This window comes from Vanessa tameamea, chromosome 2 (assembly GCF_037043105.1).
Source record: "Vanessa tameamea isolate UH-Manoa-2023 chromosome 2, ilVanTame1 primary haplotype, whole genome shotgun sequence".
Classification (NCBI taxonomy): Eukaryota; Metazoa; Arthropoda; class Insecta; order Lepidoptera; family Nymphalidae; genus Vanessa; species Vanessa tameamea.
Window position 1 is genome coordinate 2,556,632 of NC_087310.1, and position 17,226 is coordinate 2,573,857.

The 17,226-nt window shown below is 34.1% G+C and overlaps 2 protein-coding genes across 3 annotated transcripts in view; one reads left to right on the forward strand and one right to left on the reverse strand.

Annotated features, from left to right (window-relative positions):
* LOC113398275 (septin-7) overlaps nucleotides 1-11,443 on the forward strand; it is a 477,393-nt gene extending 465,950 nt beyond the window's left edge. Inside the window, exon 13 of the transcript XR_010309221.1 lies at nucleotides 11,432-11,443. The gene's annotated coding sequence lies outside the window, so the exon portion shown is untranslated. The remainder of the gene's footprint in view (nucleotides 1-11,431) is intronic.
* The window catches only part of LOC113398923 (lachesin-like), a 108,637-nt gene that overhangs the window by 24,657 nt on the left and 66,754 nt on the right, over nucleotides 1-17,226 (reverse strand). For both annotated transcript variants that reach the window (XM_064215814.1, XM_064215809.1), the window contains exon 6: nucleotides 6,862-6,990. In XM_064215814.1, the coding sequence (XP_064071884.1) occupies nucleotides 6,862-6,990 (129 nt within the window). The remainder of the gene's footprint in view (nucleotides 1-6,861; nucleotides 6,991-17,226) is intronic.

Consider the following 17,226-nt stretch of genomic DNA (forward strand, 5'->3'; position numbering starts at 1 on the left):
AAAAACGTTCTTAGGTAAAACACACCGTCACAGGTAAAAGATTTTTTAATAAAATATTATTAAATTGTACATAAAGACCTAACTCGTTTATCACTCTTTCTATTAGTGAAAACCGCATCAAAATATGTCGAGTGCTTTAGAATAAGTCCGTATGACTTAATTTGGTACTATTTTCCGATTTTAACACTACACGAACTTTTGAATTAGTTAAAAATAGTTTAACAACACAATGACATCAATTTAATTTTATACCAATCCATACGGAAATTATAATATCATATACCATTCAAACGTATGTTTAATTATATTTCATTATATCTATTGAATATATGCAATTACAAAAAGTAATCGTTTTCATGTATGCTTAAGCAAATACATTTTATAAAACGCTTGGAATTAATAATACTAAGCAGTCTATTTTTTTAAACTCTCTGCGAGAATATTAAAACCTACTGAACGCATTTCATTATGAAATATTTGAGTAGCTTAAGATTAGTTTTTATTAAAAATTGTTTTAAACTAGATATAAGTACTAGTTTCTGTCCGTGGCTTTGACTGCTTTTGACGGGAGGGGGTCAGGTTTTAGGTATCCTATATCCTTGACAACGCGTATGGAAAATTTCACGATGGTCGATTGATTGGTCAAGAGCTAAAGCCGTAACAAATAAACAAACTCATTTTCGCATTTACAATCTTTGTTGGGATGATCGTAGCCTTGAATCTGTAATTTAAAAAAAAAAAGAAAGTTTTGCATTGTTTCTAATGCACGGCGAAAATCAGTCTATCCGTCCCTTAGTTAAAACTTGCCTTTGTTTTTAAAGTTCACTAACCCAGTCGTGGTTTCATAGCCAAAATATATTCCGATTTAGAAGGTTGCTCTCGGGACGTAATTTAATAATATTTATTTTTTACTTTAGATTTAGATTTATATTTGAGGCTCGTTGTGAGAAAAAGGTTTTTATAATCTTAATATGCAATTCTTCAAATATTATTAAATTACTACTTGTTTAATAATATTATATATAAAACCTTCTCCGAAATACGCTGAATCTTCTCGTATAAGTTTTATGTATATTGGTTTAGATAAAGTTTATTCTAACACTATTGATTCGGGCGAAGACTGGAAATAAACTATTTGCTTAGTTTGGAAATAGTCTATACGAAAGTACAAATATATAATAAAACGTATAATAAAAATATTTTTAACTTTATAACAAAATAAAAACTAAAATGTGTTTTGAAATTTATATTTCAAAGGACACAGACGAGTGTAGGACGTGCTAATTAATTGTTGTTTAATTGTATTGTTGGTTTGAATTATTAATGAGAAACTAGGGTAAGGTCACACTGTCCGATATATTTTTTTTTTTACGTTCTGGCCTTATCGTTGTGTCGATCTCACCCATTTTAGGTAAGACGAGTGTTAGTAGTAAGAAGAAGAGAGTACGAGGTGTTTCATGTTTAATTGATAGCTGCACTTGGAAAACGAATTCTTCGCTATGATGAATGAATGCTTCTACGATAGTTGCCAACTATTCTCTGTGACTCTATCACACGGTACTGGAACTACGTAAATATTTGAATACATGTATATTTATTAAGTTTTTATTTTTTATTTTTATTGTCGTATATTCCACCGGCAAGTAGCAACGCTTAGTAATGTCGTGTTTCGGTATGAGGGGTGAATTAGCCAGTGTGGTTGAGGTCATTAAATCTAGCAGATCTAAGGGACATAAAATCTAAGCTTCCAAGATTGGTAGCGCATTGGCTATGGTTAATGTAATAGTATTCTTACAGCGTCAATATCTATGGGCGGTGGTAGCCACTATTATCAGGTGGCAAAAAAAAATTGACTTGCACACAGCCGTATCACCAAGTGCTACCAAGGCGGTTATATTTATATATGACGGCCAAGATGGCCTACAGAAATAAATATAATTGTTAAAACGCATGTTTAGGTTCGACACCCAGGCAAGCTCCAATGAATTTCTATGTGGTTAATTTGTTAATAATTCAACTCGTACTCGATGGTGAACGACGTGGTCGAATTAGTTCCAAGCCTTGTTCTCAAAGGGACATAAGGCCTTAGGCCAGATGTGGGAGATTTACAGGCAAACTTTGGGTTTATTTTATTTATTTGTTTTGACGACCTCCGTGGTCGAGTAGTGTGTACATTTTCATGGGTACACCACTCCGAGGTCCCGGGTTCGATTCCCGGCCGAGTCGATGTAGAAAAAGTTCATTAGTTTTCTATGTTGTCTTGGGTCTGGGTGTTTGTGGTACCGTCGTTACTTCTGATTTTCCATAACACAAGAGCTTCAGCTACTTACATTGGGATCAGAGTAATGTATGTGATGTTGTCCAATATTTATTATATTTATTTATTATTATTTATTTGCATTTCAATATTCTCTATTTAATATTTTAGTTTTTTTTAAGTAAAAAGGAAGGGAGTAATTTTTTTTTTGATTCTCGATAAATTTACGGTTTTACCATATGACAATAAAAACATTTGTTATTCAAAGATAAGTTAAATGGAACGAGTTTCGTGTGTGTTTGTGGGTGTGAGTACGTTTATATTTGTATATATATTTGAATACTTTGAAAATAGAGAGAGAGATTAAACCTCAATGGTGTCCGTGTGAAGTAAAGTTGAGTTGTTACTCGTTGAAATTAACGAAGTTTCTCATCGCGAAATGTGCATTTGATTAACTTTTTAACTGCAAATTAAAAGCGTACAATTGTATATTATTTCATTTTCACAATCGTCCGATGAATGAGAAGTTATGTAGGGACGAAATATTAATTTATTTTAGTGCTCAACTACCCGAAAAGAATGCATTTATCATTTGTTTTCATGCGACTGAAATTTTCGTAACTGTATGAGAGGCTTAATGACAGGGATGAAAATAATTATTTAAGTAGTTATCGAAATCATTGTTTATGGTTTTTATTGGATTTAAACTATAAACAAGTACGGTTTGAACTACTTTCATGACTTGGTATTTTAGATATATTATAAATTTATTATTTGTTTGTATTAGGGGGTAATCCGCGGAACTAATGATTCAATTTAAAAAAAAACCTCTGGTAGAAAATTACGTTATTGTGTAGGATATAAATTATATTTATATCATATATTTTTCTTTATTATTGAATTACAAACGTGCGAAGCCGGTACGAGTTGCTAGTGTGATCTATTAAATTGTTTATAATATTGTTTATGACACTGAATGATATTTATATTTATTTAACGCACTACCAATATATGTCAGAATATGTATGTAGTCCATTTCAATGACAGGAGGAGTTAAAATAAATAAACTCACCGTGACCTTGAACTGGTTTGACATAATTGATCGAGATCTAGATAATATACGGTATTTATAATTAATTCGTGGAAAAATTACGTTTAGAAATTGATAAACCTGGTATCGGAACTTTAAAAGTAAAATTGAAGATGATATAAGTGTTCAAATATATATAAGCTATATTAATCAAGAAGATTGTAGTGCATTACAGCAGAACTATTAGCAAATCGCGTCGAATAACCGAACGTTTGTTTAGTTTTGTACTTCTTCTACCATAGAAATACTAAATAGTTTAACTATAGAATGTTGCCAACCAATACATGTGAACTTTCTCCAATGTCTGTAACCACCAATCTGCATTGAAGCATAATGCAATAAGATCTAAACCTCAAGGAGAGGGAAGTAGAAGTTTGCGAACCCAGGAGTTTATTAGCAGGATGTTATTTTATACATATCTTCCATATTAAATGAGTGATAATTTTGTAATTATTTATTCTTAATTAAACACAAGATTTGCTAATTTCGTGTCTTTAATGTTCAGTTTTCAATTTCAATCCAAATTTAATACGATATTTGGCTGCTAGTGAATTATTAATATAAATAAATAAAAATGTCTCCGGGCAGTTTTACCAGCTTATACACATATGAAGGATAAGTCTTGAGCTAAAAAAAATCTCACACGGAATTTGTAATATTTTATGCAATTCCAAATTTAAAACAAAGAAATATACGGAGTCTACGTCAGCTTGGTGAAAGCGTCACACAAGTTAGGGCTGTCTCAAAATAGATGATCAGTTCAGATGAGATAGACCTCGAAGTCAGGTTCATTGTCCGGGATGCGGCACTAAAAAGGTTTTTGGGTTTTTCCATCAGTAAATTCTCATTAGCAACACGGAGACTGGACAGTTTTTACATTCCCGTGCTTCGGAACTGCAATTCCATTCAAACCCTTGTCTACTACAATATATAACTACGTTATTGGTTAGTTTCCTCAAGAAAGCCTGCTGTGATCGAAATCACATCACATAATCACAGTGAGGAGCATCTACGTCGTCATCATTATCAGTTTACTAAAATAAAAAAAAAATATATAATATAATTAGTTTGAACGAACTAATCAAAGGACAGAAAAGTTCGAAATGAAAAAAACTTTTTGTTTTAGATAGATTATTTTTTGAGAAATATTTTATACTACATATAATAACAAACTACGAATCACGCGGAGCGGAATACTTAAGCCCGTGTGAATACTACTCTAGTTAGACATATTCATTTCTGTAAGGGTTGCAGTTAGGTTAGTTATTTCTAAAACGAATGAAATAACAACTTATTGGTTTATTTAAATTGAACATTTTAACGCCAAATATGAAGAAATCCTAGCTTCTCTAACGCCGATACGAATTTTATTACAATTTATGTAAACTGTATTCAATCCTGCTTTATCTCTTGTCATAAAGAATATTCAACAAAGTGATATTCAATAGCAGTACTAAACACGTCGACTAGGAACGAGCCTGATCCGTTTCAGATGCGAGGCACGCATCGAAGATGTTACGTGATAACACGAAAATCACCCAAGCGCTTACGTGTTTGAGACGTCGGGCCCAGCAGTTCCCGACATCCCGACCAACCGAGCATTGAATAACTCTGTTATAAATTAGCCTTCGAGATAGTCTGATAAGTAAGTTCACGACGTAGCTTTTTGCTCATTGGTACTGCACGCAGGTGAGTGGATTTTATCGTTGGATGAATTGATTCATGTTTTGAATTCTTAATGCGATTTGATTCGCTTTTTCTTACAAATATTATACGAGAAATAGAATTGTGCTTATGAGGAACACGATTGAATAAATGATTGTTACTAAATAATCAAAAAATCGCTTCAATGGATGGTTTGTTTATATTAATGTTTTTTTTTTATATTGAATAAACTATATATTGTGTTTCGGTTTGAATGGTGTGTGTTTCACTGTTACAAGAACAAGAGACCCGTTTAAAGTGAAAGAATTATTTTAAGACTGGAAAAGAGGTTTTCTGATGACAAATGGTCATCACCATCCACTACTGTCCAGTCCAAACATGGGCACTGTTGGTAATAATATTCATCCCTTATATCCCATCCCTCAATGCGCTACCAACCTTGATAGCTAAGATGTTATGTCCCTCGTTCCTGAAGTTACACTGGCTCACTAACCTTCAAAGCGGTAGATAGAAATACTAATGTCTTTAGACGTAGGTGACCGTTAACCTTCGGATGATTTATTTACTCGTCTGCCTTTATAAATTGAAGGAGATAGCTTTTATATGTAATAGCTAGGACAGGCGAATGTATCACCTGATGGTAAGTGGTCACCACCTCAAGTCAATATATCCTTCTAGGGGCAAGGTATCCGTTTCTATAATAAAATTCCGCAGATATTTTTAACTTTGCCGTCTCTTTCATCATTCATATGTATTTATTTATTTGTAAAAACTACATCAGTAAAGAAGGCATATTATTCAATACAAGATTATATAGATGATAAAAAAACTATGAGCTAATACTTGTTGACTTCCAGGAAGGATATATTATATACATATATTTAAACTAACATGACTTTGTAATTGCAAATGTTGAAAAAGAGTAACTAATGAGCTTCTTATCAGTTCTTCTTGGTAAAATCTGCATTCCGAATAGGTTGTAGCTTCATAAAATTTGTTAAATGACGATTCAAAAGTGCTTGTAAAGGCCTACTTGAATAAAGTATATTTTGATTTTGATAGACATGAGCGCTGGAAGATCTGAGATGGCCCAGTGTTTAGAACGCGTGCATCTTAACCGATGATTTCGGGTTCAAACCCAGGCAAGCACCACTGAATTTCATGTGCTAAATTTGTGTTTATAATTCATCTCGTGCTCGGCGGTGAAGATAAACATCGTGAGGAAACCTGCATGTGTCTAATTTCAACGAAATTCTGCCACATGTGTATTCCACCAACCCGCATTGGAGCAGCGTGGAGGAATATGCTCCTCAAAGGGAGAGGAGGCCTTAGCCCAGCAGTGGGAAATTTACAGGCTGCTAATGTAATGTATGTAAAAAATGTAATGAGCTCTGGAAGAAATATTAATCGTTCCTTACATAAAATCTATGCGCAACCAACCTCGGGAAACGTTGTTTTGTCCCTTGTGCTAAATTATTTATCTCCACAACACAATAATGCTAAGTATTGCTGTTTAGCGGAAGAATATCTGTATAAGAATAAATGAGTGGGTGATATAAATAAATAATAAATAAATATTGGACATCATCACATACATTACTCTGATCCCAATTTAAGTAGCTGAAGCACTTGTGTTATGGAAAATCAGAAGTAACGACGGTACCGCAAACACCCAGACCCAAGACAACATAGAAAACTAATGAACTTTTTCTACATCGACTCGACCGGGAATCGAACCCGGGACCTCGGAGTGGCGTACCCATGAAAACCGGTGTACACACTACTCGACCACGGCGGTCGTCACATCACTCTTACATGTTTCCATCTCACCTTATATTATAATACTTACAGTGTACGTGTAGCATGATTCTCTTGCTGACTGAGGGCGGGACGCCGTTGGCTGCGATGCATAGATAAGCTCCCATTTCTGACCTCGTCACCTTAGTCAGATTTACTATCTCACCTTCGAGTGACATCACTGTTGGAAGAAATGAATCTTATTAATTAAAACCATTTCATCAAATTTATATTCACTTGCAAAGGGAAATAAATACAAAGTGAATAGGACGGATAGGAATTTGATTTGACAAATTGATTTCCATTTAAAACAGGTAAACTGCATTTTTTTTTTTAATTTGAAGTTATTTTTTTATGCTATTGTTATACGTGCTTCAGCTAACATTTTAGTTAGAATTGTTTTAGCAGTTTTTGTATTATGTTTTCTACTTTGCATTTATTTTATATCACGTTTGTGTGTTTCGGTGTAATCTTGCAACTGAACTTTAAAATTCCACTCAACTAATTGGGCTAAAATTTTATACACACTTCTGTGTTGGTGACGATAGAATCTAAAATAGTAAAAAAAAAAAAAATTGAACGAAATGGCCGTCACGTAAGCTTGTTTTTAAAAATCGTACACTACATTACAATCCTTTGGTTATGTTGCGAAAATTATACGGTCGAATTTTACTCGTTTAGCCTGTCAATCAATGATGACAGAAAGACACATCCGTCTCTTTTTGCCATCATTGATTTGACATTTGGAAAAAGGAGACAGCATTATTTAAGTAATCAGCCACTATATAGGTTAAGCCTTATATGTCATGTGATGTTTGATTGATTTTGAACTAAAACTTATAATTTTCACCTTAAAATTATAATAATTCACAAAAAATCATATCATCAATATTAAGTATAGTGGTCGAACGCATAACAACACCTTCAGAGATAAAAATATTTTTATTTTTAAAACGAATTTCGAATGTTTTCAAAGACCGACTCTTTTTCTCTCTATCTGTCTCTTTCTACGAATAGGTATTTTCTTTTGAGAATAATGATCACAATGATGACGATGACGTATCGATTCACCCCGTTGACTCATCATATAATGTTTTAAAAAAGCAAAACTCAAACGAAAGGCTTAATTAACTATCTATTAATTAACAGTTTTTACCTATAAACTCTCTCTAGGAGATATATATTTCTCTCCAATTATGTATGTCGACATATCAAGTCGTTTCAAACAAAAAGTGTAGTACGGTACTAATAGTTTCCGGCTGCGGCTTTGCTCGTATGTTCAAACATGGTATCTTTTCTGTACCCCTAACAAAATGTATGCAAAATACCATGATGCGCAGTTGTGTAGTTAATGAAATCATAACAATCAAACAAATTAACTTTTGAATTTATAATATGATTTAGAATACAGCCTGTTTGTTAAAAAAGTTGTACACTAAAATAAAATGAAGTCCATATCAATCAGAGTAATTGTTTTTGCGTGAATTCGGAAAAAATAAACAAATAAACGTAACATAACTCTTTATGACATACCTATAAATATTTTGTAGAGAAAATATTCTTATATATTTAATACAGAGCGACGTAAATGTTCGTTATATACATAATCAGTCACATGAATAAGCACGTTAATTCAAAAATACAAAACAAATATTTGTATACCGTCGTATAGTGCTTACTTTACATTTCACCAAAAAGTCCCTGAAAACACTTCCAAACGCCAAAGTAGACAGGCTTTGATAAACAAGTGCGGTTAGTGGTTTGTACTCAAGCTGTTTTCCTGACACCTTGCTCAAATGGCAACGAAGTACGTTTACAGGCATTATTCAAACAAGAGGATAAAAAGAGGGGCAATATTTTTCGAAGGAGCTGAAGGGAGTGATGGTTTAAAGTGTAGAGCTCTCGGTCGACCGGCGTGCCATGCTTCGTTAGCAAACAATAGCAGGCCAACGCTCACGTGGAGTCGTTAATGATTAGACTATTTTTTCAATGGTTTAATATTGTCATTTAAATATTTATATAAGACAATTACTATGGACGTATGTTTACTTGATACGTTTTTATACAGATAAATCGTATTTTATTTAGGCATTAAAAATATTTTGTACATGTTAATAATTATTAACAGATACACAATTGAAAAACACACTAATAAAGTTTCTTTCAACAGATATATATGTATATATAAATAATGATTAGAAAATAATTCATGTTTATTCTTTGTAGTTATTCATTTAATATGTAACAATTTTGTTATTATTCCTTGAGCTGTTCCAATAACATATTAATAGTAACATAAAATGTCTGTAGTAAGTAGGGAATAAAAATGTTATTATATTTTTGCTACTCCATGAAATTCCTGTTCCCGTCTTCGAGACGGGTCGTTAAATAAACTTGGCCTGTCGATGTGTCACAAGTCAAGTGACGCTCAAACCCTTCGGACACGAAGTGCGGAGTGTTTCCTCAGACAACACGAATTTTACGACATTGTCATCTTATTGAATAAAACTTTTTACTTAATATTAAACGATGTTTACAACCATAATATTATATTTACAAATTTATAAATTTGTTCTATTCTGTTAGGAATTTTTCTTATATCAAACTTTCCTGTCTCTAAATTAATTATTAATTATACGCCAGTGGAATCAATAATTTAAAGTCGCTACAAGGAAAATGAAAAAGCAACATTTACCTTTGAAGTTTGAATTAAAATTTGGAATATTTTGTTGAATTCGATAATTCTAAAGATGTATAAATTATATTTATACACACCAAGGGGTTAGAGAATGTTAATCTCAACTGAAGATTCCAACTTGGGGAGTATTAATCTATTAATCTATAAAAAATATATGCTCTACGGTAAAGGAAAATATTGTGAGGATACATGTATGTTAAACAAATACGTAGTTGAGTAACTTGGAGAAATATGCTCCAAAACTTCTCGTCGTGTAGAATGGAGGCCTGTGCCCAACAGTTGTATATCATTTTCCATTTATATTTGAAAAAAATTAAATATGTAAGTAATGCTGAATGTAATATATGTAAAATCATATATCAGTTCTCGGGGTGCCGGGTTGAAATTCCGAGTCTGGAAAATAAAGAGTTAAGGGGGCTTCTTAGTCAAGAATTTCTTGAAGTATTAAGAAGTTACCTTGCCTCAGATATGACGAAAGACAGTTAGCGGGTTGCCGTCTTACGATAGAGTGAAGGCTTAGACAGTGTATCCGTATTTGCGCACAAGTAAACTATAATGTGTCCTGCGCAGTTGGTAAAAGCAACCGTGGCAGAAATAATTTAATAAAAACATATACCAACCATAGGGCAGCAAGTATGAGTTCAGTAATGTTTATTGAATTTAGTGCAACATTATATATTTTACACAGAAGTGTTAAATATAATATTTCACTTGATCCAAGATTGCGCCCTTCCATGTCATACTTGGTTGTAGGGCTTTGCGCAAATCCGTCTGGGTAGGTACCACCCACTCATCAGATTTTCTGGCGCCAAGCAGCAACACTTGGTATTCTTGTGTTCTGGTTTGAAGGGTGAGTGAGCCAGTGTAACCACAGGCACAAATGACATAACAGTTCTCAAGGTCGGTGGCGCATTGGCGAAGGAAGATAGTTAATATTTTTAATTTCGCCAATGTCTATGGTCTGTAGTGACCATTTAATATCAGGTGGTCCCTTTGTCGGTCAGCCTACAGATACAGATTTAAATTTCAATTTAGCAAAATCAAAATATCACATATAACATTCATAACTTTTAGACGTAGACGCGTTGAATAAAGATGAAGGAGTTAATTCGAATGTCTCAGACTAAGTTTGCACCATTAATTCGATTATCTGCATAATTTGTTGTAGAACATTAAATGAATAGGCACGCGACACGCCGTTGTCACCAGAACATGTTACATTTTAAACAATAAGAGACACATTATGAAATATTATTATTAATTATATTTATGGCTTCTGTCAATAGGTTGACAATTATGCCAGTGTCAGGGTTGAAAAATACACGTGGTTGCTTGAAACAGCACTTTTTCGTTCTGCCAAATGACAAGCAACACGATCTAAACCAAATAGGCCATCACAATATAATATACCAACACCAACACCCACTAAGATACAAAATAATAAAACTACCTACATAAATATACTTATTATATAAATAATATATACTTAAACTTACTCAAAGTTTAATGTTATATCTTTCAATATACTTAAATAAAATAGTTATAATAGAGATTTTTGAACAAGACAAAATACAGGACATTTTAAAAGGGCGAGGGAAAATAGGAGGAAGAACATCATACAGTGAAACAGGAAATCTGGTGGTGAAAAGTTGGATGATATCGGATAATTCAGGATTTTGTCTAGGATGATTATCTGAAGTTATAAGAGCACAGCCATTAGGCTGGGAAGATTTTGGAGAACTAACTAGGGCAGAGTGAGCTTCTTTGTAGAATCCCTTACTAAGGGGCGGGCGAGGTCGTTGGTTGAGAAGTACAGTTTTCCGTTGGGATGAAACAGGAGGGATTAAAGGGCTGGAGATTTCGTAAATTGGAGTAAGAGGGCTCATCGTAGGGCGAGTGGGAGTGGACATAGAGTTGGGAGAAGAGCGTCCGGAGTCAGCAAAAGAGCGACGGATAGGGCGAAAACGGAGAGCAGCTTCAGAGTATGGGATATTTTCCTCTGACATCACAATTTTAATTTGTTTCTGTCTCATGTGTTCTGGGCTATTGGGGTCAATAGCCAGATGTGGATCTGAGCAGGACAGACATGTAGCCTCACTACGGGGTACTTGACAGGAGCGTCCATGATGAGGTTGAGCACACATAAAGCACCTTGGTTTGGACCTGCATTTATCTTGAGTGTGCCCAAAGCGACAGCAATTATTGCATTGGATAGTGGGAAGGGAGTAAAGGGTTACTGGAAGTGAAGTGTAGCAACAAAAGATTCTCTCAGGCAAGGTTTGATCTAAAAATGTCACAACAACTGTTTGAGTAGGTAACCACTCAGTTTTACCATCAGTGACAGATTTACGGTTCAGCCTTCTTGCTTTTATAGCCCGGCATCCAGGGGTGTAGCATTCGATACTACTAAGGAACTCCTCCATAGACAAGTCGATGGGGATTTGCTTCACAATACCCATTCGGGTAATGTGAAAAGCTGGGATAATTATTTTATAATTAAGGTCCTGGAACAATGGACTGTCAATGAAATTATTGGCAGAAGAAACATTCTCAAATTCAACAACAACACGGTTGCGTCCTGCTGATTTAATTTCTCCCCTGAGAACACCAGATACCTTGCTTCTGTAAATAATTTGAGCAAATTTAAGTAAGCTAATTGTATAACCAGCTGATGGGTCGGGTTCCACTCGTGAGGCGTGAACAATAAAAGGGCCTTGATCTGAGTCGTTATACTTCAATTTAGTACCACTAAATTCGGGGAGTGTGAATGTATGCTGAATTGAAGCGCTAGGAGGAGAGGAATCATCCCGTTTGTTTAGAATACTCTCTGCAACGGTTTGAGAGCGTTTGGCAGCCTTCAAGACTTTTTTGGAGTCTTCTCTAATTATAGTATCAGTAGACATCACAAAATCATGATTTATGGAGTCACCTCCGCCCCCATCCAGGGGCTCCTCAGATTCCATCACCAACTACTAAATTATTAAAGAAACACTTACCTCACAACAAGTAATACACAAGAAACAACGCAGGACAACACAAATATTAGTGAAACTAAGCGATATTAGCACTAAAAAACCTAAGTTAGAAATCGCGCACGTGTAGTAAACAATACCACCGACCAATTCTCTTTCAATATCATCAACATGACATTAAATTTTGACAGCAATTAGAGTACCTTTTAAATTATTGCCCATTGTTGTAAACCAAGAAGGAAAATATGCCAGGCCAGGCTTTGTATCGTAACTTCAAAGTCAAAATAATGTATTTTAAATCTATAACAAGTTATAAGTGATTTATACAGCCATACTTCCTCGTAACTTTCGCATAACAAATTCGAAAGTGCCGCTCGGTATCTTTGAAAAACTATATTTGTCGTGTCGGACACCCCTCGAAGTTTCCTCATTGTTGAATATTCTGTAAAGTAACGTTGGCCCACGTAATGGATAGCTAGTATTGTTTCCTGCTCAGATTTATGGAGGTAACTTGTAACGGCTTCTTTAATTAGACTTCTTCACTCAAATTGATGATTGTTGCTGACGTTAGTTAATTTAAAACCATTCAAGAAAGTTAGTACTGATGTTCAATTATGAAGTATCTTCGAGATATTCTAATTACAATAAGTTTGAAAGCGACCTTAAAGTGTAGTGAGTTGAAATTTCATCTTAATGCATCACTTTGATTTAGAAACGGTTCTTATAGGAACGAATTAGAATTCTCTAATCTAAGCAGTTGTATAGCTGTGCTCATTCCTCTGTAGAAGTCATTACCGATGGTACTTTGTTAGCTTAATGAATTGACTGATGGCAGAAGGAGGTCTGAACAGTGGTGGGGTTAAGTAGGAGCTGGCGATTAATCACCCTGTCGGTACAGTTTCCAATTGCCACTCGTCACGAATTCCCCTCAGTAGTAAGGTATAATTAGTTTCTTGTATAGATAATATTAAGTTCAACGTGATTTATTCAACAAATTCTATCATCTGGGAAAGAGGTTGATATAAACAGGTGTCTGAAATATAATAACGTAATATTTTTAGGTTATTTTCGTAATTGAGTTAATTTTACTTCAAATAATGATACAATTTTCTAAGAGATTTGGTATTTCGGTTTATTGTTATCTTTGGAAATATATCACAAAATTTTAAATTAAATTGTTTGCTTACTGTTAAATTTATAGAAAATCAAAATAGTAAAATTAGTAAAAAATATATTTAATAAATTAATTCATTTAATTTTTATTTATTAGTTTTAAAATGAAACTTATTGTTATTCATCCCATCAATATGTATTGTACGAGAATGATATTTATACCATAAGTATTTATACCATACAAAATGCTAAATTCTGTTTTATTGACTAACTTTATCGTAACATTTCTCCAAATTATGGAGGCTTTTAATTTAGAGATAATTTTCGTTTTGTAACGTAAGATCGTAACGTTTTGAAATCGACACCAGTTACTGAGTGTGAGCTAATCCTGAAGCCAGAATTTAGATGTTTACTGAAGTACTCAAACCGTATTGTGTATTGTGTCTCTTGCGAAGCTGACTTTAGGTTTACAACGTCGAGGCTACAGATATCAAACGTCTTGGTTTGTTTGTCGTTATGAATAAAATCCACAGTGTCCACCTAAATGTCAATAATATTTGATCCATGTTAAGTGATTCAAGTTAATTATAGTAAATTTGATTTTTTTTTATCTAATTTAAAGTTGTTTGTTATGAGTTTGGGATTGATTTTAATGGCTGACTAAAAGTCATCGTCATATTTAGACTTTTAATTTCTGGTTCTTTAATAACTAGTAAATTAAGATTATATCCAATAATTATACTACGACTATTAATACTAAGTGCTACTTTCTGCATTTCATTGCGTATTGCTTTATGGTTGATGGTAAGTACTTTATACCAAATCATTATTTTCACTTTCTAAACAAATATTCCCAATTCTGATGAGCAAAGAAAACTTGTTCAGGGTTATATATAATTCTGAATTCTATCAATTCTAATTTATCCTTAGATCGTGGATATTATTTCCACAAATATCCAATATCAATTTGACTTAAGTGTGTTAAGACTCCTAATAGACTGCATAATGGAGTATGTATACAAGGAAATACCATCGCTTTAAGATTCAGTAGCTAATCAAGCAGTTATTTAATTGCCGACCAAATCTATATGAGATGGGATCCATTCGAGAGCTATTTGAGTTCATCAATAGATCCTATGCAAACTTTTAAGAGCACTCTGTATTTGCTCTCTTAAGTAACGGTTTTGTCTAAGCATTTTGAAAATATGTAATATTACATATAGTAAAATATTAAGATTTCCCAAAAAAATACGTAGTTGAGTAACTTGGAGCAATTTGCTCCAAAACTTCTCGTCGTGTAGTATGGAGGCCTGTGCCCAACAGTTGTATATCATTTTCCATTTATATTTGAAAAAAGTTAAATATGTAAGTAATGCTGAATGTAATATATGTAAAATCATATGTGGCGTCCCGCCACATTCATTGTTTTAATAAATATAAAAAATATAGACGTATAAAAATTTTTATATATATATCATTTTTATAATTGCATAAAATTATTATATTCAACAAACAAACAAAGTTCCAGCCGTGCGACGATAATTTTTTATATTAGTTAGATACGTAAGCGATCGTACGATCGCGCGCCTCGCTCATTCGCCCCCGCTGCCATCCTACCCCGGCAGCTAGCGGTCAACGGCAATGACGCGCGCGCAGACTCAGTGGGATCTCGATCTCGATGCGCACTGCTTTGCTCCATTTTATGCTTTGCACTCACTTACGCCTTAGTTACGTTCGTTGCTTGTTTTTTCTTGTTTGTTTGCTCGTGCTGTTATCCTATTGACTATATCTTCTGTGTATGTAGACTTATTGTGCTGTGCTATATTTATAAGTGTGAACAATAATCTGTTGACTGTTCATTGTCTTTTTTTGATATACTCAAGACTACTAACCACGCACCTACAACTACACATATATCAGTTCTCAGGGTCCCGGGTTGAAATTCTGAGTCTGGCAAAGAAAAAGTTAAGGGGGTTTCTGAGTCAAGAATTTCTTGAAGTATTAAGAAGTTACCTTGCCTCAGATATGACGAAAGATAGTTTGCGGGTTGCCGTCTTACGATAGAGTGAAGGCTTAGACAGTGTATCCGTATTTGCGCACAAGTAAACTATAATGTGTCCTGCGCAGTTGGTAAAAGCAACCGTGGCAGAAATAATTTAATAAAAAACATATACCAATCATAGGGCAGCAAGTATGAGTTCAGTAATGTTTATTGAATTTAGTGCAACATTATATATTTTACACAGAAGTGTTAAATATAATATTTCACTTGATCCAAGATTGCGCCCTTCCATGTCATACTTGGTTGTAGGGCTTTGTGCAAATCCGTCTGGGTAGTCACTCATCACTCATCAGATTTTCTGGCGCCAAGCAGCAACACTTGGTATTCTTGTGTTCTGGTTTGAAGGGTGAGTGAGCCAGTGTAACCACAGGCACAAATGACATAACAGTTCCCAAGGTCGGTGGCGCATTGGCGAAGGAAGATAGTTAATATTTTTAATAGCGCCAATGTCTATGGTGGGTAGTGACCATTTAATATCAGGTGGTTCATTTGTCGGTCAACCTACAGATACAGATTTAAATTTCAATTTAGCAAAATCAAAATATCACATATAACATTTATAACTTTTAGACGTAGACGCGTTGCATATAAAGATGAAGGAGTTAATTCGAATGTCTCAGACTAAGTTTGCACCATTCATTCGCTTATCAGCATGATTTGTTGTAGAACATTAAATGAATAGGCACGCGATACGCCGTTGTCATTAGAACATGTTACATTTTAAACAATAAGGGACAAATTTTGAATTATTGCCCATTGTTGGAAACCAAAGTCATTGTCATTACAATTATTACCTACCGCCTAATGTTTGTAAATTTAAATAAAGCGGTACATCGTAATAAATAAAGACCTTAAATATGCCAGGCCAGGCTTTGTATCGTAACTTCAAAGTCAAAATAATGTATTTTAAATCTATATCAAGTTATAAGTGATTTATACAGCCATACTTCCTCGTAACTTTCGCATAACAAATTCGAAAGTGCCGCTCGGCATCGTTGAAAAACTATATTTGTTGTGTCGGACATCTCTCGAAGTTTCCTCATTGGAATATTCTGTTACGTTGGCCCACGTAATGGATAGCCAGTATTGTTTCCTGCTCAGATTCATGGAGGTAACTTGTAACGGCTTCTTTAATTAGACTTCTTTACCCAAATTGATGATTGTTGCTGACGTTAGTTAATTTAAAACCATTCAAGAAAGTTAGTACTGATGTTCAATTATGAAGTATCTTCGAGATATTCTAAATACAATAAGTTTGAAAGCGACCTTAAAGTGTAGTGAGTTGAAATTTCATCGTAATGCATCACTTTGATTTAGAAACGGTTCTTATAGGAACGAATTAGAATTCTCTAATCTAAGCAGTTGTATAGCTGTGCTCATTCCTCTGTAGAAGTCATTACCGATGGTACTTTGTTAGCTTAATGAATTGACTGATGGCAGAAGGAGGTCTGAACAGTGGTGGGGTTAAGTAGGAGCTGGCGATTAATCACCCTGTCGGTACAGTTTCCAATTGCCACTCGTCACGAATTCCCCTCAGTAGTAAGGTATAATTAGTTTCTTGTATAGATAATA